At 39.4% G+C, this 21,847-nt stretch overlaps 1 protein-coding gene across 4 annotated transcripts in view; it reads left to right on the top strand.

Moving 5' to 3' along the window:
• The window catches only part of FHIT (fragile histidine triad diadenosine triphosphatase), a 1,201,403-nt gene that overhangs the window by 419,301 nt on the left and 760,255 nt on the right, over window positions 1-21,847 (top strand). For 3 of the 4 annotated variants that reach the window (XM_063296411.1, XM_063296410.1, XM_063296414.1), the window contains exon 2: window positions 15,303-15,429. In XM_063296411.1, coding sequence (XP_063152481.1) covers window positions 15,327-15,429 — 103 coding nt within the window. In that variant the 5' untranslated portion in view covers window positions 15,303-15,326. Of the gene's footprint in view, window positions 1-10,262; window positions 10,327-15,302; window positions 15,430-21,847 lie in introns of those variants that run through there. The other variant, XM_063296412.1, reaches the window with a different exon arrangement.

Below are 21,847 nucleotides of genomic sequence, written 5' to 3'. Positions count from 1 at the left end.
AATGTCTGAAATGAGTTGAGCTTTCTCTGCTAAGGGAACAGGATAATATTTGCCTCTATGCTAAGCAGAATTGAGGTGGGCAGCCGGCTTGAAATAGGCTGGTGATGCCCACTCTAATTCTGCTTTGAGAAGTTGACCTTGGCTGGTGGCCTATGAGGTTACTCCTCTTGATCATGCCAAGTCTCCAGGGGAAGAGCTCAGTCAACCAAAAGTAAAGCCCTGTCATGGGTGGTAGCACTAAAGCTAAAGATGACCAGTCTACCAATAGCACTAATAAAAGTAAGCCTATGTAAAATAAAATAAAAAAAATCATATCCTTGGGTTTCACATGTGTTTTGTTACTGGAGAAGAACAGCCCTGTGTGTGTGTGCCTGTGTGTGTGTGTGTGTGTTTGGTCAAAAATGCTATCTGATGAAAGTGCAAAAGAAAGCAAGCTAATATAACTTTTGGAAAAAAAGTCATACAAAAAAGATGTAAGGTTCTGTTATTTTTTAATTTGATGGCATAGATTAAAATCTAATTACTAAAGTAAGTGGTATATTTATTTCTTGCCCGACTCTAATGAAATCATCAGTTTTATTCATGGGTGTGGGGGGGGGTTGTACAATCTCATTTATCATTTTAAGGGTTTGCAGAATTGCAAAGTTTGAGGATCTTGCAAAAAGTGTATTAGCCAGGAAAAAGGGATACAAAAATATGTATATCTGGAGATATGAATAAATAGATGTAGTCTCCCCCCACAGCCCCCCAGAAATGTAGGAAAGAGATTAAAGACCTGCAATCCTTAAAAACCTAAAGAGAAACTGGGCAAAAATGTAACTGATAGATTTATCCATGCTTAATTTGTTCATGAAGATGACCTTTAGTGTAACCCCAGTCTGGGTTTCTTTATGTTGCTGGCTGCCAAGGTATTTCAAAGAATTAGATAGTGAAAGTTTTAAGCCACATTGTTTGCGTTGTCTGTCATTTTTGATAAAAGCAACTGATTGGACCATTACAATCTGATGGAAGTTAAACAACTATATATTGAACAGCATCGCTACTGCTGTTGTTCTGCCCCAGCAGAGGGAGAAGAGAGATGCAGAAACATTACAAAAGAATAATAAGAACCTGTTTCTGAATGCTGCTCCTTCATCATTCATTATTAGAACAAAATGCTAGTGAGCACATAGGTCCTGCATAGAAATGTCACCTCTCAGACATAATCAAACCCTTTTAGGAAATTTATAAAAATGGCAAGAAATAAGTTTTAGGGGAGCAATTTTGTTAGAGAAAATGGTGATACTATGTCAAGTGGGAAATGATTTTAACAATAAATAGCATTATTTTCTGAAGACAATTTGTAAAATGTCCTTTTAGCTGTAGCCTGTGTCAAACAATCTACATTTCTGAATACTCTTCTTCCTCTCCCCAAATTCATTTCCCATTTAAAGTGATCTTTAAAAATAACAACATAGCAAAGACAATTAACCAAATGAATTGCTTGTGTAATGTGTTTAATTCCACACACACCCCCTCCCCCCAGAAAAACCCCAATACAACTTGGCTTTAAAAATTGATAATAATAAAATCATTGGGGCTTTAACTGAGTAATTAGCAATCAAGCTGACATTTAGGAGTTTTAAATGACAAATCGTAGACCCTTTTAAAATACCATTGTGTAAATTCACAGCTTTTGCTCCCTTGAACTAACATCCTCCCAAGATGTAAGCTTGTTAAACTAAAGGCAAATGATAAGAATTCTTAGGTATATTTGCATATAAGTAGTCAGTGGCCGATTTTTACAAAGTCTCAGCCAATACCTTGGCTATAAATATTGGCAAGAGTGATGCTGCCTTGGAGAATTTTGAATGTTGAAAAGAGTGTAAAGTAAGGCTGGAATGTGATCTTGTGTTCTCTGGAGGTAGCGTTCTGCGAAGCTTAAAGTGAAGCTAAGGAAGCTTCTAACAACATTCCAAGGTAATGGGGAACAACTGCTGTTGTTTTGTTCAGTTATGTTCTGGCATAAAACAACAACTTTTGTTGTCCCCTTGCAAAAGAAAGAGTAGTGTGGGACATAATGTCTCTGAATTAAGTCAGGAGAGGGACTAGCGATGGAAAGTTTTGTTAAAAAGGGTGGCATATCACCGTTCATTTATCCATTTACCTACCTACCTACGTACCTACCTTCCTGCTAATCAAGAGCAAATGTGAAGGAAAAAATCAGCCAGCCAGCCAGCAAATGCATTTCTCATTACAGCAGTTGAATAGCAGAGTTCTGCTAAGAGATACCCCCATCCCAATCTAGCTCACGAGCCAAAGGCAATGCCGGGTTATTAATCTATCTCCCTGATACGCTGGCTGAAGGTCCACTCAGACACCAAGTCTGCAGGAAGGTGTCAGGCTTGTCTTTTTGTGACCTACCTAATAAGGGTGTGGTTACAGAATAAGGCACCACATTGCCATTCTCAATTCTTCGAAGGTTGCATCGTGCAAAGTCACCAACAGTCTTGCAAGCTTAGTGCAGGGCCGCAACTAGGGTCTGTGTCACCCGGGGCAAACATGGGTGATTCCGCGCCCATTTTGGCTCCCCCCCAGCGCTCATTTTGGCACCCCACCAGCTTGGCGCCCCGGTTGCCCCGCCCGCCTAGTCGCGGCCCTGGCTTAGTGTTTGATATGAGATCACATTCTACTGGATGACTCCCCACCTGCTTCATGAAATGGTATATTCCAGCAAGAAATATACCAGGTGATTTTGCCGGATGATCGGTGTCTTCGGTTGGGTTGTTCTGATCTTAACGCAGCATCTTTTGCAAGACCAGCCATTTTCGATCTCAGGCGGTGGGCGCACGTATGTACGCAATCTTTCTATGACACATTAGCTGAGCATAAATTAGCCATGAAGTACATTACAAGGCAGCTTCATTGTTGAAACAGCATGTGAAGGCTGGCACCAACACACTGCCAACATGACCCTTCCTTACAAGGTGAAAGGAAAAAAAAAGTTTAAATGGTACAGACTGACTGACTAGTGTTCTTGTCAAGAAGGGGAAGTTAGCATGGAGGCACACTTGCTTTAAGTGAGGAGGATGGTCAGATATAGAAGATCCACAGACAATAATGAAATCTCCAATAGAGGCTGGGTTAACATGGCACATCTGCACACAGAATAAACTTTCCACATCTGCTTTAATCCCAGGTCTTCTGTGGCTAACATTTTGTAGCACCAGGTGCAAAGCATGTGCCCTGATACCAGGCTGATGGCCCTTCCTTGAAAGTGAGAAAGGTTAGCCACACTGTAAAAAGGACATGGTATATACGTGTTTCTTTGCCATTGCTAGACCTCTTTGAGCCAAGATGAGGGAATTAGAGTATTGGGTTGCCAACGAGAATGTGGACATACTGGCTGTACCAGGATACCTGTTAGAACAAAGAAAATCTGCTTTGAGCCTTTTTGGATTTTTCTAATGACTGACTGACTGAGATGCGCTGATCCTGGATGAGAACTTTATAGAAAGGGAAAAAATAAAATAAAATAAAAGAGTACACCGTGGGAGTTGAGTAGATGTTACTCTTTATATCAAGGAGTAAAATCTAATGTACTGAGATCTGGAATACCAGATTCCTCCACGGAATCCAAGGGTGGCAATACGGTAACTGAGCACAAATATAATCAGACCTAGGTGTGTTCTATTGCCCGTTTGATCAAAATCTTTCTTTTTTCTCAAAGGAAATCAGAGATGTATTCATTTCATTGAGAAATCTGCCAGATATCTCCTCTTATTCTACTCTCAAAAGACAGGATGCTTAACATATAATTTGCTGATTATGCTTAGGAGGCTTATAGGCTGGTAATGAGAAGGTCCCATCTTCTGCCATTTGGGAATATTGGGCTGATTACTGTTCATCTTTTCACAATTTATGTTTATGATGAAAATTATTAGCCCTGCTAGGAAAATATAAAATATATCTTCCCCAGATTTAATAACAGCTTGAGGAAGGATTTTTTGAGTGTTATTCACATGTGTTTTTTAGCTTTCATATAGATATATGAACTGTGTATGTATGTATGTATATATATTTGTTTGTGTGTATGTGTGTGTGTGTGTATATATATATATATATCTATTTGTGGGTAATTTTGATTATAATAGTAAAATTCAATACAGACTAAACTTAAAGAAAGGAGAATATAGAGAAGGAGTAAAAAGTGCAAGGAAACAGAAAAGAGAAGAAAGAGAAACATTTTGTTGTTGTTGTTTATTCATTTAGTCGCTTCCGACTCTTCGTGACTTCATGGACCAGCCCACGCCAGAGCTTCCTGTCGGTCGTCAACACCCCCAGCTCCCCCAGGGACGAGTCCATCACCTCTAGAATATCATCCATCCATCTTGCCCTTGGTCGGCCCCTCTTCCTTTTGCCTTCCACTCTCCCTAGCATCAGCATCTTCTCCAGGGTGTCCTGTCTTCTCATGATGTGGCCAAAGTATTTCAGTTTGGCCTTTAATATCATTCCCTCAAGTGAGCAGTCTGGCTTTATTTCCTGGAGGATGGACTGGTTGGATCTTCTTGCAGTCCAAGGCACTCTCAGAATTTTCCTCCAACACCACAGTTCAAAAGCATTGATCTTCCTTCGCTCAGCCTTCCTTATGGTCCAGCTCTCGCAGCCATATGTTACTACAGGGAACACCATTGCTTTAACTATGCGGGCCTTTGTTGTCAGTGTGATGTCTCTGCTCTTAACTATTTTATTGAGATTTGTCATTGCTCTTCTTCCAAGGATTAAGCGTCTTCTGATTTCCTGACTGCAGTCAGCATCTGCAGTAATCTTTGCACCTAGGAATACAAAGTCTTTCACTGCTTCTACATTTTCTCCCTCTATTTGCCAGTTATCAATCAAGCTGGTTGCCATAATCTTGGTTTTTTTGAGGTTTAGCTGCAAACCAGCTTTTGCACTTTCTTCTTTCACCTTCATCATAAGGCTCCTCAGTTCCTCTTCACTTTCAGCCATCAAAGTGGTATCATCTGCATATCTGAGATTGTTAATGTTTCTTCCAGAGATTTTAACTCCAGCCTTGGATTCCTCAAGGCCAGCTTGTCGCATGATGTGTTCTGCATACAAGTTGAATAGGTAGGGTGAGAGTATACAGCCCTGCCGTACTCCTTTCCCAATCTTAAACCAGTCTGTTGTTCCGTGGTCTGTTCTTACTGTTGCTACTTGGTCGTTATACAGATTCTTCAGGAGGCATACAAGATGACTTGGTATCCCCATACCACTAAGAACTTGCCACAATTTGTTATGGTCCACACAGTCAAAGGCTTTAGAATAGTCAATAAAACAGAAATAGATGTTTTTCTGAAACTCCCTGGCTTTTTCCATTATCCAGCGGATATTGGCAATTTGGTCTCTAGTTCCTCTGCCTTTTCTAAACCCAGCTTGTACGTCTGGCAATTCTCGCTCCATGAACTGCTGAAGTCTACCTTGCAGGATCTTGAGCATTACCTTACTGGCATGTGAAATGAGTGCCACTGTTCGATAGTTTGAACATTCTTTAGTGTTTCCCTTTTTTGGTATGGGGATATAAGTTGATTTTTTCCAGTCTGATGGCCATTCTTGTGTTTTCCAAATTTGCTGGCATATAGCATGCATTACCTTGACAGCATCATCTTGCAAGATTTTGAACAGTTCAGCTGGGATGCCGTCGTCTCCTGTTGCCTTGTTATTAGCAATGCTTCTTAAGGCCCACTCAACCTCACTCTTCAGGATGTCTGGCTCTAGCTCACCGACCACACTGTCAAAGCTATCCCCGATATTGTTATCCTTCCTATACAGGTTTTCTGTATATTCTTGCCACCTTTTCTTGATCTCTTCTTCTTCTGTTAGGTCCTTGCCATCTTTGTTTTTGATCATACCCATTTTGGCCTGGAATTTACCTCCAATGTTTCTAATTTTCTGGAAGAGGTCTCTTGTCCTTCCTATTCTATTGTCTTCTTCCACTTCCGCGCATTGCTTGTTTAAAAATAATTCCTTATCTCTTCTGGCTAACCTCTGGAATTTTGCATTTAATTGGGCATATCTCCCCCTATCACTGTTGCCTTTTGCTTTCCTTCTTTCTTGGGCTACTTCTAGTGTCTCAGCAGACAGCCATTTTGCCTTCTTGGTTTTCTCTTTCTTTGGGATGTATTTTGTTGCCGCCTCCTGAACAATGCTGCCAACTTCTGTCCAGAGTTCTTCCGGGACCCTATCTACTAAGTCCAGTCCCTTAAATCTATTCTTCACCTCCACTGCATATTCCTTAGGAATATTAGTGAGCTCATATCTAGCTGATCTGTGGGTCTTCCCTAATCTCTTTAGTCTGATCCTAAATTGTGCAAGAAGAAGTTCGTGATCTGAACTACAGTCAGCTCCAGGCCTTGTTTTTACCGACTGTACAGATGTCCGCCACCTTTGGCTGCAAAGGATGTAATCAATCTGATTTCGGTGTTGTCCATCTGGTGAAGTCCATGTATAAAGCCGTCTCTTAGGTTGTTGGAAGAGAGTGTTTGTTATGCAGAGTGAATTGTCTTGGCAAAATTCTATCAGCCTGTGTCCTGCTTCGTTTTGTTCTCCCAGGCCATACTTACCTGTAATTCGAGGTGTCATTTGACTGCCCACCTTAGCATTCCAGTCTCCTGTGATGAAAATAACATCTCTTTTAGGCGTGTTGTCCAGTAGGTGCTGCAGATCCTCATAGAACTGCTCTACTTCAGCTTCTTCAGCATTTGTGGTTGGGGCGTATATTTGGATCACTGTGATGTTAGATGGCTTGCCCTGAATTCGAATTGAGATCATTCTATCATTTTTTGGGTTGTATCCAAGCACTGCTTTAGCCACTTTACTATTAATTATGAAGGCTACTCCATTTCTTCTGTGGTCCTCTTGTCCGCAGTAGTAGATCTGGTGGTCATTTGATGTGAAGTGGCCCATTCCAGTCCATTTCAGTTCACTGACGCCCAGAATGTCTATCTTTAATCTTGACATCTCACCAATAACTACATCCAATTTGCCCTGGCTCATAGATCTTACATTCCAGGTTCCGATGGTGTGTTGATCCTCAGAACATCGGATTCGCCGTTCACCACCAGCACCGTCGGCCGCTAGCCGTCCTTTCGGCTTTGAGCTAGCTGCGTCATCACGTCTGGGGCTAGTTGAGCTCATCCTCTGTTCCTCCCCAGTAGCATTTTGACCATCTTCCGACCTGGGGGTCTCATCTTCCGATGGTAAAGAGAAACATAAGAATATAATAAAGAAAGAGAACAGATATATATATATAAAGAAGTGACTTCCAACCTTTATCACAACAAGTATAAACAAATTTAGTAACTCTTCACCCTCTCTAAAGTTACATTTATCTCTTCACCTCATATTCCATCTCTTATCTATAAACAAATCCATAAAATATCATCAGTCCTGGTATCAGCAGAAAGTCCATAAAGGGTAGTCAGAAGTAACAACATATCTTGTTTTAACCTTGATCAAATAAACCAGCTTTATATTCCTTCTTTTTTACTTCTAAGAGTCTTAGTCTTTAGTTCATTCAAATATTGTCATAGGATTTGATTCCTCTTCATTCCTTCTTTGTCCCATTGCACAAAGTTCTTCAAGGCTTTAACAAGCCCCTTTGGTAAATCCAACAGGAAAAAATGACTCAGGTCACTCTCTTGGTTTATTGTTTGCGTTTCCCTTTTAAATTTTGAAACATCAGCCAATTTCTTTTGTAGATCCAGTGAAACATCCTTTTCTAAATAATTCTCTTGGCCTGTCAGTTATAAATCCACTTTCGGTACCATCTTTATCTTGTCAGATAAAATTTGTTCTATATCTGACATTTCTTCAATGACATCCTTTGGACATAGTCTGTCCATAGAAGCAGACACCATTACTGACATTGTTGATATTTTCTGATTCCATTCTTCAGAGGTCTTGTTCAGCATTTTTGTCAAAATGTTCTGCATCATCTTACCGGTCTGTATATCTTTCCTCTACCTAAAATTTTTAGTCCCCTCTAGTGTCCAGTTTTTGAAATTAATTATACTTAATTCCAAAATCTTATTGTGAAAGTTTCAATATTCCCATTTTATCTGGACCCTTAGTTCATTTATAACTTTCTAAAATCAAAATCTTATTTAGCTTTTTGTTGAGTATTTCCGATTCTTTGAATTTTTAAGATTATGATTAAAATTTTATTTCATTCAGGACTGAAGGCAGACTTACCTGGTGTTTTCAAACTTGTCTTTCCAAAGGTCTCTAATAGCTTAGAAGTAGTTAATAAGCAATTTCCGAAAGTGATTAGAAAGTGACGTTTGCAAACCTAGTGTCCTTTAAAGGTCTCCACTACAACTGCGAGCCAGATAGCTAATCCCTTTGTCTCCCGGTGCTTAAACCCGCAGAAAACCACTGGCTGGGGAATTCTGGGAATTGAAGTTTACACATCTTAAAGTTGCCAAGTGTCATGTTCGCCGTTGCAATGTTTGATGTACATCGTAACGTTTTGCATGCCATGGTGCTGACGCGCGTTCCGGTTGGGAGGGAGCTGCTGGGAGACCTTGTACCAGGCTGTCTATCTGTTTTCATGGGGATGGAATGTGTTTGGGTTATTGTTTGTGTTCAAGGTCTTTTTACCCGTTGATTAGCAGAACTCGTTAGGAGCACCTGGGATGGGGAATTTGAAACGGTCGTATGGGGGAGGGCTTACATTCGCACCGAGGGTTTTTAGTTTGTATTTGGCGCGCTTTTGCTCATTCTCAGCTTTCTTTGTACTTGCACACTATTCCTAAATAAACCAGATTTGATTCAAGCTCTTGCTTGTGAGTCTGCGTGTAATTTAGGATAGGCAACCATTACACCAAGGTTGAGAAACACTGCCCTAATGACTCACATGGTAAGTTAGAATACCCCTTGATCTTAGGTTATTAAAGCATAGGCTCTTCTCTCTATTTCCAGGGTCCTTTCCCTTCTGCTTGAAGGATTTATTGTTGCTGAGGGTGGCAGGAAACATCATCTTCAGCTTGGCCACATCTTTGTGCTCTTGATGTCTGGCTCCCTGCTCTTAGTCACCAATTTTATTTTAAAGGCATTAACTCCCCCACCCTCTTTCACCTTTGGCTCTGACTTTCAATGTCAGTAAGTAAGTTATCATGCCTTGTCTGCTCCTTTTTCCCCAGATCTTTGAAAGCTCACCTGGGTTGTTTATCAGTGCCAGAATTCCCGGTCATCCTGGCGTATAACTTACAGGAGTTTAGCACATCTAGAAGTGTCCCTCTATCCATGTAACACTCACTGCTGCACATGCCTGAATCTCAGAAAGGCAGCCATGCTATTTGAGTCTTGCATCTTCCTTGTTCTAGACCAGGGTTTCTCAACCAGGGTTCCGTGGCACCCTAGGGTTCCGCGAGAGGTCGCTAGGGGTTCCCTGGGAGATCACAATTTATTTTAAAAAATATTCAAATTTGGGCAAGTTCACGTTAAAGAGGTATGTTTCATCCTTTATTTTTAGTTTAAGAACACTGTTAATGCCTATATGCAGGCCTACCCATGAAACAAATATAATCATTTTGTAACTTTTGGCCTATATATCCAGGAGGCTGTGAGTTCTAGTCCCGCCTTAGGCATGAAAGCCAGCTGGGTGACCTTGGACCTCTCTCTCAGCCCAAGAGCCAATCATGTGTGGTATGAGAGTTCTAGTCCCGCCTTAGGCATGAAAGCCGACTGGGTGACCTTGGGCCAGTCACTCTCTGAGCCCAACTCATCTCACAGGGTGGTTGTTGTGGGGAAAAGAGGAGGAAGGATTATTAGGTCTGTTTGCTGCCTTGAGTTATTTATAAAAATAATAAAGGCAGGATAGAAAATGAATGAATGAATGAATGAATGAATGAATGAATATTTGAGCCTGAATGTGCAGGGGTTCCCCGAGGCCTGAAAAATATTTCAGGGGTTTCTCCAGGGTCAAAAAGTTGAGAAAGGCTGTTCTAGTATAACATATTCCACGGAGCACGTAGGGAAGAGATCTACATCTTGTCGTTTCCATAGCTTCCTTTGCTGTGCTCTGTTGCTTGAAGCAATTTTCTCTTCAGCTGGGCTCTCTTCCAGTATTAGAGTTGTGCTAGTAAAAAAGAGAGAGAAAGAGAGAGAGGCAGGCAGGGGAAAGGGCAGAGTTTAAGTATCCTTCCAGGAGACCTCCATTTCCTGAAAATGTTATTGAAGGTTATGTAAGAACCACCTCCTGCCATCTTCCATTTAGGCCTCCCTGTGCACTGCCTGGAATGCTTTGCTTATTGTCTGCCACTTACTGATGATCATTTGGCAGAGGTGACGAAGAGGACATTCTCCATTGTGACACCCATTATATGGAATAATCTCCTCATGGAGATCTGGCAGACTCCCAGTGGAGATGGCACCCACCAGCAATTGAAAATACGTTTTTCTGCTCACATTTCTTTTTCTAGTATGGTTATTTACCTTGAACAGCAAAATAAAATGCAACAGTTAAAAAAGCATAGTAATATCTTAAGGGTTTTTTTTAAAATGTTGCATTTTATTTTGCTAAGTTTTTTTTTACAGGGTTTTCAATTAATTGAAATGTTAAATATGCACACATATGTACTGTATATCCATATTTATTTAAAGCATTTATATGGTTCTGACATATATTATATTCCAATGTACCTTAGTTTTAGCTTCATTGTTAGTACTTCCGGTGAGCAGGGTAGTTTTATTTAATCTAATGTTGAATTTTTGTTCTTGTGGTGCAATCTATTCTGAACATCTTTTTTTCTAGGACCACAGTTCAAAGGCATCATTTTTAGTTTCTTCAGCTTTTCTGATATTCTAGCTTTCGCAATCGTATGTTACAACTGGGAAAGCAATGACCTTGACAGTATGTACCTCTGTTGTCATTGTGATGTCTCTGCACTAATGTAGTCTAGATCTCTTGTAGTCTTTTCCCGAGTAGCAGACATCTGATTATTTCATGGCTACAGGCACCATTCCTGTGAAATTTGGATGTAAGAAGATAAAGTCGGTTACTACTTCAACTTCTCTCCTTATTTGCATTAGGTTGGCATTGCCTGTTTACATAATCATGGTGTGGGTTTTTTTTTTTCCTGTAATAATAAAATACTGTAATTAAGTAGCAGGCCATCTTCTTGTACCTTCAACAAGCGACTCCTTTGCTTCCAACAGTCAATGGGGTATTATCAGGTTATTAGTGGTTATTAATGTTTTTTCCAGCAATTTTAATTCCAATTTCTATTTCTTTTAGTCTACCATTTCTCATGATGTATTCTGCATATAAGTTAAACAAATGACTGGAAACAACCTTTGTACACTCCTTTCCCAATGTTTAATCTTGTAGTTGTTCCACATTCCATTTTAACTTTTCCTTCCTGGTTTATAACTGAGCTCTAACAGAGCATCAGCCAAGTACTAGTAGATAGTACTAGGAAGAAATGTGTTGTTTAATTAGTCTTCTCACTCCAGAGATCATCTGCCTATAGTTTTGGACATGGCCAAGCTCCCCTCTATGGAGCTGATTTGCAGTCTGAGAGTTCTCCTCGACTCACACCTCCTGCTTAGGATCAGTTGCCCAGGTTGTCCAATTACATTGTGTGCTCCAGTTGCAACTTTTCCTGGACCAGGATATAGTGTCACAATTATTCATGCCCTTGTCACCTCACAACTGTAGGTTTACAATTTGCTCTACATGGCTGCCTTTGAAGACCATCCAGAAGGTCAATTTTTCAAAATAATTTTCATTGAATAAATTTTTAACAAATTAAAAACCATAAAAGATAATAAAGAAAAACCGTAAATAGTGAAAAAAGAAAATAGAAAAAGAAGTGAAAAGAAAGAGAAAGAAAAGAAAAAGGAAAATTATAAAGAAGCAGCTTTTGATCTTCTTGACAGTGGTTATAGATACATTTATATTTTGCCTTCTCTAAAGTTACACCATAATTTCCTTCTTTCATAAGCTACCCTTTGTAATCTTCAAACCCATAAATCACAAGTTCATTTTTCTCTTTTTTCAGCAAAGAAGTATATAAGTAGGCTGACAATACATCCCGTTTTGAATGGGAAACTCCCATTTTTTTAACATTTCCAGACCATCTTGTTGTTTTAATATAAATGTCCATTTTGTCCTGGTTTCTTAAAAACCTACTTAAAATTTTGAAAGTCCCCGCAAACCTGTCAGGATGCAGTCTGACTTTGAGTGGAAGTGTGGGGGAGCTCAGCAGAAATGGCGGGAAAAAAGCCGCAGAGCTCAACCTGCCGGGAAACCTAAAAAGAAAAAAACAGGATCAGCTGATAGGTGGTGATCCAAGAGCGAGCCGATTGGTTCCTGCCTTGAAAGGGTGGGGAGAAAAGAACATGAAAACACAGCCAGAGGAGGGACAGCTTGTCGGGGACAACCGTTCACTAGACTCCCCAGCCCAACCTTGCCTCTCACAGACAAAGGAATCCGAAGATTCCCAGCCCAAGAAAACTGGAGAAGTTCCTGCCTGCCGATCCAGCCCGTTGCCCAGCCCTGCTCTGTTTTGCCATCCCAGTGTCCCATTTTTGTCTCAAGGAAATATGATCAGCCTATATATAAGGGGTTTCCAGTCATTGATAAATGTAGTTGTTGATCTTTCTCTAATCAAACAAGTTAATTTTGCCATCTCTGCTAGTTCTGTCATCTTCACCAACCATTCCTCTATGGTAGGTATTTCAGAGTCTTTCCATTTTTGCACATATAATAGTCTCGCAGTAGTAATCCTATATAAAAATAATCTTCCATGGCTCTTTTCTAATTGGCTGTCCATTAATCCCAGCAAGAAAAGTTCTCATTTCCATTGAATGTTGATCTTTAAGGTTCTTTGTATCATAGTATGTATTTGAACCCCAAAATTTCTGGCTATTTTGCAAGTCTAGCAGGTATGATAAAATGACTCTTCATGTTGTCCACATTTCCAACATAAATTTGTAGTACCTTTATACATTCTAGACAATTTTTCTGGAATCGTATACCAATGGTACATCATTTTACAAGAATTCTCTCTTACATTGTGTTAGGTTATAACACAATGTAAATTTCAGTCCTTTTAACCACATATTTTCCCATTGATCCCTCTGTATATTATAACCGAAATTCTTAGCCCAATTTATCATACATTCTTTCACCTGTTCTTCTTCCTTTTCAAAATACAATAAAAATTTTAGGAATTATGTATTCATCATTTGTACATAGTTCAGCTTCAACTTCTGCTTCTGCTGCTCAATTCCAAAAGTCCTATTAAATCTTTCTCTTAATACAAAAACCACTGAGAACTAAATCCCCCTGCAGTCAATTGCTCTTTTGATTTTATCTTATATTCTCCATGTTCTTGTTCTAACAACTCTCGATAAGTAACCACTTTTCTTTACCTGCTGTTTCTTTCCTGTAAAATGCTTCTTGTGCTGAGACCCATAAAGGCATTTTTGGGCACAGTCTGGGTTTACATCTGTTCCAAATTCTCAATATGACACTTCTAATATAATGCTTCTTAAAATCTACATTCACCTTAACTTTATCGTACCATAGAAAACCATGCCATCCCAACCTCAGGTCATGCTCTTCTAATTCTATAATTCTTTTATTTCTCAGCAAAACCCTTTCATCCAGACTAAGCAGCAGGCTACAAAATACAATTTCAAATCAGGCAGTACCAATCCTCCTCATTCCTTTGCATCTTGAAGTATGTTATATTTTACTCTTGTTTTTTTCCCTTGCCATACAAACTTAGACATAATCTGCCATTGTTTAAAACATAGGTATTGTTTGAAACAAAAAGGGACGCGATGGCTCTGCGGGTTAAACCACTGAGCTGCTGACCTTGCTGATCAGAAGGTCGGCAGTTCGAATCCGTGTGATGGGGTGAGCTCCCGTTGCTAGTCCCAGCTCCTGCCAACCTAGCAGTTCGAAAACATGCAGATGTGAGTAGATTAATAGGCACCGCTTCGGCGGGAAGGTAACGGTGTTCCGTGTAGTCATGCCAGCCACATGACCACGTAAGTGTCTACGGACAAACGCCGGCTCTTCGGCTTTGAAATGGAGATGAGCACCGCTCCCTAGAGTCGGACACGACTGGACTTAACGTCAAGGGAAACCTTTACCTTTACCTATTGTTTGAAACAAAAACATCATCCATGGCAAAACATTCATTTTTATCACAGAAATTGTCCCCATCGATGACAGTTGTAATTTCTCCCATCAGAAGGTCAAATTGTTTCAGCATGCAGTGGCCTGGGTAGTGATGGGTGCATCTAGATTGCCCACGTAACACCTCATCTCTGGGAACTGCATTGGTTGCCAGTCAGCTTCCAGGTGCAATCCAAGTGCAGTTTTATTTAATTTTATTTAATGTTTTTGTCCCTTTGAATCAATCTTAGCTCCTGGTGACTTCATGGACAGAACCATGCAGTTTTCTTGGCAACATAGCAGAAATGTTTTGCCCTTGCCCTTGCCCTTGCCCAGGATGATCTCTGACTTCCTGGTCTAGCGCTGAGAAAAAATGACTGTCCCAATGTCACCTAGCTGGCTTCAGTGCCTCAGGGAAGAGTAGAACCTGGGTCTTCTCAAACTGAATCTGGTACCTTGATTGCTATTCCACACTGGTCTCAAGATGCTGATTATCCCCGTTAAACCACTGCATGGTTCAGGGTCTGGCTATTGTCAAGACACCCTGCTCCACACTGAATCTGCCTATCCTATAAGATATGATGGTGACTCTGCCATCTCTTTGCTGCTCCCTAATGGCCATTCTGGATTTTGCAGCCCAGATATGGCAGCACTAGATTAGATGGAAGTTGACAAATGAAGGGACAGAAAAATTATTCCACGCTAATAAGCTACAGTGGACAAGAGTATCACTTCCCTATATCTTTCCCTTTAGGATACAAATTATTCTAAGCAATTTGCAGACATCAACAATTGTATAATAATAATTTTTATCAATATTGTTTTTTTTTAAAATTAGGAGCTTTTTCATACAGGGGAGCTTGTGATTTTTTACTCAGCCATCCTCTAGCAAACATCAAACATTTCCAATTAACATGGATGGTACACTGATGAAAAACTTGTAAACAAATGTTCACTTGCCCAAGACACAGATGTTCCTTTGAGAAGATTCAAGCCGGGAAATGTGAAAAAGTGTGTTGGGCTTCAGTGACTGAAAAGATCCTGCTTTCATCTCCAGAATGATATCAGTGATTTTGCTTGCATGATAAAATGAGACACACGTTAACTTTTCCAATATTCTCCTCCACAGATTCTATATATAAAAGGGCTGAACATGTCACTCCGTTTTGGACAACATCTCATCAAGCCCTCTCTTGTGTTTCTGAAGACAGAACTGTCTTTTGCACTTGTGAACAGGAAACCCGTGGTCCCAGGCCGTATCCTTTTCTTTTTTTCTGGTTAGGAAGTATCAAGTATAACAGATGCTTTGGATCTCTGGCTATCTGCCTAGAAGTGGGCACCTCTCCTTGTTTCTTGCAGAAGAACAGGTAAGATGTTACTCATATTTATTCTGAAGCCAGTCAGTGGAACATAATATGCTTGATCGGTGTTGCAGAACTTTTGAAAGAGGTTGCTTAGCAACAGTGACCAAAGAGGTTATTTTCTCCTGACCTTTTCACCAAAGGGAGATATATAAATAAACAGGCATTTAGCATTTTTAAAAAGGAGTTGAAAGTACTTCAAAGATACTCCCTGTTTTAATTGTTGCATTATTGGCCCAGAAATTAGACTTCTGTGGGTTTCAGAGTGTATGAAGGGCAAATTCGGCTGGAATGGCTAATTTCCCATGTGAGCAATAACCAACTGGAGGAACAACCAAGTTTCAAGTCATATGCTCTTATGGCCAGAAAGTCCTAGGATTAGTCTTAGATATCAAGTAGCAGATAATGAGACAGTCTTTTGCTCAAGATTGTAGAAAGTTCTCAGAGTCAGAAATGTTGGTCTAGGCAGACAAATAGTTGAACCATCCATAAACAGCTTCCTAGGTATGAAAAGGCACACCCTGAATGATAATTGTTTTGACAGATTTGGGTCCTGAAATATGATATAAAATCTAAGACAGACGAGATAGTGCTCAAACCAAATGGGTGGGTTGGCTCCTTTGTTTAGAATTAGGTTGGCTTTAAGTTTATGAAAGTTAACATTCAAAAGCACAATTGATCAGTTAAAGGTGTTAGAGCAAATGGCCTCCAAATGTATGGACTTCAACTCTGAGAATTCTCCCTCCGTTAAGTCCATGCATTTGGAAGATACCCTGTTTGGGGATGGCTGCCCACACAGAAGATTGATAGTTCTTAGATTGATCTTCAGCTGGTGGCTGCAAAAGAGCCATCTCTTCAATAGATCAGCTGGAAACACTGGATCATACCAAACATCTGGAGAATCCTAACAGCACATCCCATATCTTTTGCGCCCTCCTCCTTTCATCTGGATGTTTTTAATTATTATGTATAATAGATGCTGAGGATAGTGAATGATGGATTCATTTTATAGCATTGGAATCTCAGTGCCCCATTCCCATATTTATAAAGAAATCAAATACATTAGAACAGATTTTAAAAACAGTGATCTTTCCAATAGTGTTGAACTTCAGTAGCCTAGAAACTATTGATAAGGCTGTCAATAGCTGCCAATTATGATGACAATCTATTACATCTTATATTGGACACAGTTTTCTCTCAAAGCCGGTTTATTTATTTATTTGATTTATATTACCGCCCCTCTCCAGTTGCTGAAGAACACCAAGGTTAGACTGGTTTTTGCTTCTGCTTGCTGCCTATGGTTTTCCCATGGTGTATTTGATTGGCCATTATGGAATCAAAATAACTAGGCCTTTGGAGTGATCCAAAAAGGTTGTTGTCTGTAATGGCACAACCTTTACGGAATAGCCTTCCATTGGGTATTGATTGTCCCTCATGAATGGTTTTGGAGGGCCATTGGTTCTTGATGGTGGTCTTGAATAAAAGTGTTGTATGAATTTATGGTGTGAGTTACTTACTCAAGCCATTGGCTGTTTTTGACCTTATTGTGGGTGATTTAATGTTTAATCCTGAAGGCATGATAGCAGTCATGATGTAAATATTTATTGCAGATGTTTATCTTGTTTTACTATGGGTGGATGTTTATCTTGTTTTACTATGGGTGTTTTATATATGCTGCTGCTATTGCTATTTTATGTTTATATGGATTGTAATGATGAATCCATGTGGATCTGGCAGCACAGAAATTTAACAAATAAGAAAATTGGCGCTGCGGGTTAAACCGCTGAGCTGTCGATCGGAAGGTCGGCGGTTCGAAACCGCGCGGCGGGGTGAGCTCCCGTTGCTCGTCCCAGCTTCTGCACACCAAGCAGTTCGAAAACATGCAAATGTGAGTAGATTAATTGGCACCGCTTCGGCGGGAAGGTAACGGCGTTCCGTGAGTCATGCTGGCCACATGACCCGGAAGTGTCTATGACAACGCCGGCTCCAAGGCTTTGAAACGGAGATGAGCACCGCCCCCTAGAGTCGGACACGACTGGACTTTACGTCAAGGGAAACCTTTACCTTTACCTAATCATACAATAGTTGGAAGGCATCTGCTTTAAAATCTAAATTTTGGACCTGGGTAAACAAATGCAGAGCAATACATGCTGCCAGATTAGACTATAATATGGATGATTTTACATTAGTGTTTAATGGATTACAGTCTTCATGAGCATATCTTTAAAACAAGTAGAATCAAATTATTCCACCTGATTATTTTAAGAGAAAAATATTGTGAATCTGTGTAATTGTGTGTGTGTGTGTTTAGCATGTTTCCTTATGTTATAATTTGTAATAATGCACTATTAAGTGTTTATTTTTTTAAAAAAAAGCATAGTAATCTTCCCAGAATTTAACTAAGAGAGACAAATTGAGGGGTGGGGGGGGAGAAAGTGTGTCTCTGTGTGTGTAAAAATAGATCAAGATGGCAGCTTTGACCCCTCAGTTGAAGCCCCTCCCCTTTTTACGTATATCATGCAGCCCTGCAGATGTGCCTGGGTGGGGTGTTACCCTGATGAAAGCAGAATATGGTAAGTAAATAAAGTATCTGCAAGCCAGGAAAAGACATACATAAAGGAACATTCATCTATCCTGGCAGCAAATATATTTCCCGTGCTTTACAGCAGTAATTTTATCTGCTTGGTTCTGACTCACTTAGAGAATGTCTTTTAATATATATCTATTTCCTAGCAGACAATGAAATATTAACATATTTGAATTTCTGTAAGTTGCAGACAAGAAGAATGGCTTTAAAAGCTGATTCAGTTCAGATGTCAGGTTAATTAACTTGTGTGTTTTGAAATATTCAGGTTTCAAAGGAGGAGGGGCAGACTTTTAGGCTGTGTGATTATTCATAGAGTGAGCAATATTCTGGGAAGGCTGTCTAGCACAAACTGCTGGAAACATCAACAGTTCCAAGGAAAGGGGCTAAAATTTAGCAAGACACCAGCGGTCCTCCTCAGTTGCTCACATTCATGACATCATAATATTTAGTATGTGCATACACATTTCACTGATTAAAATTTCCTCTTTCTCCAGTTGATAAGCCTGCACATTCAATCATGTCTTTCTTTTGTTACAACACTGGGGCTAATACATCTTCAAATTCAATTAGGTATATTTAATTTAAAGAAATATGAGCTTAAAAATCCAACCTAGCCAGTGTGTGTAATTTTGGATTCATAAATGATCTTCTTTGACCTGTTTTCCAATCCCTAGGTTTGATTTCTTTTCTCTTTTATGTTCTTTTTTTTTCTTTTTCATTTTCTTCATCTCCCATACCCATAAACTAGATAGCATTTATTTTAGCTCCCTAGACTTGTAATTCTGTATTAATTCTGTAGACTGGTTCACTTTTGCTGGGTTTTGAAACTGGAACCACAGACTGGCTTTATACAGGGCTCTAAATGAGTCCTACTCATGGATTTTTCCCTCTTTGTGAAAGAAAGTTAACTGTGTTAGTCCTTCATTATCCCTAGGTTGGAAGAAACACTGACAAGAAGAGGTGTGTTGCATATGAATTGGTTGTCCTTGTCAGTTGCAGTTCTATGTGATTGGGGTTGGAAGCCATAAGAAAAACCATCCTGTGTGTGTCCAGTTCCTTCCTTTCTGACTGTCCTCAAAGAATGAACAGCACGAAGGAGAAAGCTGAGTGGCAGATGATGAGAGGACAGGACCAGGATGTATGCTCAGATTTCTTCTTCATGTTATATTGCTGGGATGGGAAGAAAGAAATGGCTGGGTGATAAAATACTCAGGAACAACTCACCATGATAACTCAATGACAACTAATCAGAATTGGAGGTACAAGCCTTGTGAATATCAGTTTCTGAAGAACAATTGAATATTAATTGCCCATGTATTTTGCTTGTGATATTCCCAATAGCTATGTGAGAAAGAAGATCCTAGGTGAACCTGATACAGTAGGCCTTTGGACTAATCCAGAATCTGGATGTATGCCCAATAAAAACTAAATTTTGACTGCCTGGCTCCTTGTTTTCATGCCAATTTAATAATAATAATTAACTCTTTCCTTGTTGCCTGATGTTGTCTTAGCCGCAGATGCATTTAAGGGTTTCTGAAAGACAAGACTTGTACAAACAAGAAAATACTGTACTGACTGAGAAGGACCTCTGAGGGAATAGCTGAGTTTCAGATGCCTAAGTAGTCAAGCTAGACTTGTTTACACAGACATTATCCTGTGATAAAAATCCCTTAATCTGAGGAGGTCAAAACTAAAGCTTGCTTGTTTGAAATATATTTTAGAGAGAAACTCTGAACTTCTTTGTGTGGTCGAGGGATTTGGTGGACAGGTAGAAGATGTTTAAGAGACCTTTTATTGAGTGTCTGAACTTCAAGATGTGCTTGAACTTGTTTGTTAAATAAAGACTAAATGAGAATTGAAATAAAATGAAACAAGCAAACACAGAGTGATTGATGAATGATCAGTAAAAGAGTGGAATTGATTTTAAAAATTGCATAGTTTGGAGATGAATGGTGTTGAATGAAATCTAGGGAATATTATATTAATACCTTCTCATGATCTGTGTGCAGTGATTGTGTGCATGTAGTTTTGGACAAGCAAGGCAAGAAATATATAATGCAACAAATAATCAGTCATTCTGTTAATGGTTAGTTCAAAAGAGAAGAATAATTTAAATCCAGCTTTCTCCTGCAGTAAGGTAGCCGTCTCCAACTGCAACTTCCATAATTCCCAGTCAGCATGGAGATGATTGGTTTAGGTGTTTAAAATGCCTCTCTCTCTCTTCCTATTTCTTGCCTAAGAAATGCATCATTTCATGGCCACCTAAATATTCTTTGCTTTACAAGTTTCTATTCAATATTTGTACCACCTATGATTTAACATAAACTGAAAGAATATATTGCTCTGAAAAACATTGGGATTTTTTAAAATTAATTTTTATTAAAGAAGTGTTTTACAAAGTAAAAACAATACAAACTTAAAGAAAAAAGGAAGTAAAGTAAAAGAAAAATGATAAGTAAATAGGAAAGAAATGAAAGAAAAAAGAAAAAGAAATAAAAATTAAAAAAGGATATAAAGAAGTGGCTTCCTATCTTCTTTATAGCAGTTATAAATGCATTTGTATTTTATCCTCTCTCTCTATGGTCACATCAATTCTTTCTATATTCTACCTTTTCTAATCATCAAACCCATAAATCACAAGTTCATTTTTTTCAGTTTTCAGCAAAAAAGTCCATAAAGGATTTCCAGTCACTGACAAATGTAGTTATTGTCTTTTCTCTGATCAAACGAGTCAATTTTGCCATCTCTGCAAATTCTGTCATCTTCACCAACCATTCCTCCATTGTGGGTATTTCAGAGCCTTTTTATCTTTTTGTGTATAATAATCTTGTTGTGGTTATCATATACAAAAACAATTGTCCATAAGTCTTTTCTAATTGGCTATTAGTCTCAGCAAGAAAAGTTCTGGAAAAAAAATAGGATCTGGACTGCTTAAATATCTAAGATTTCACAACATTTCTGCCTGAGCATGCCACCCATGTTTTACATTTGGGTAATTACAGAAAAATCTCTCAAATGCCTCCCTTTTCCTGAAACTGGGAAAAATACATGAGATCCTGGCCTTCATTATAGGTGTGCCATGTTTTCACATTGTTTTTATTTTTATTCTGACCAACTGAGGCTGTCATCTTCCCTAAAACTGGCCACAAAGACATAGTCTACCACTGTTTTATACTGATGGTCAGTTTGTTTTAAGAGAAATCCCATCTATTACAATATTACAATGCATGGTCTGGCAAAAGTGGATACCAGAAAGGTTTTCTTCCCCTTCCCATTAGAAAGTTAAAGATGCACTTCAGTTGAGCTGGATTCCTGGTGACAACATGGACACATCCATGGAGTTTGCTTGGCAACAGTATGGAAGTAATTTGCTGTTTCCTTGTTCTGTGATGTTTTTCAACTTCCCAGTCTGATCTATAAATCTTTTTTTTCCCTGATAATCTCCCAGGCAGGTACTAACCAAGCTGGCTTAGCTTCCAGGTACCAGCTGAGATCTTTCTCATAATAAAAAGTTGTTCAGTGGAGTGAATGGTGGGAAACAAAAGTATACAGAGGGTTGAGGCAGGGGAGGCAGCTGACTTGGGCAATAGGGAGAGGCAAAGGTCCTGCCCTGGACTCAGTTCTTGCCTCACTTCCTCCCTACATGAACTTAAAAATAACCCAGATCTGGCCCACAGTCACGCAGGGGACCAATAAGAGATGGTCGGTGCTTCTGGCACTCAGCAG

This window comes from Candoia aspera, chromosome 2, assembly GCF_035149785.1.
Source record: "Candoia aspera isolate rCanAsp1 chromosome 2, rCanAsp1.hap2, whole genome shotgun sequence".
Taxonomy (NCBI): domain Eukaryota; kingdom Metazoa; phylum Chordata; class Lepidosauria; order Squamata; family Boidae; genus Candoia; species Candoia aspera.
This window is presented reverse-complemented; position numbering and strand designations above follow the sequence as displayed.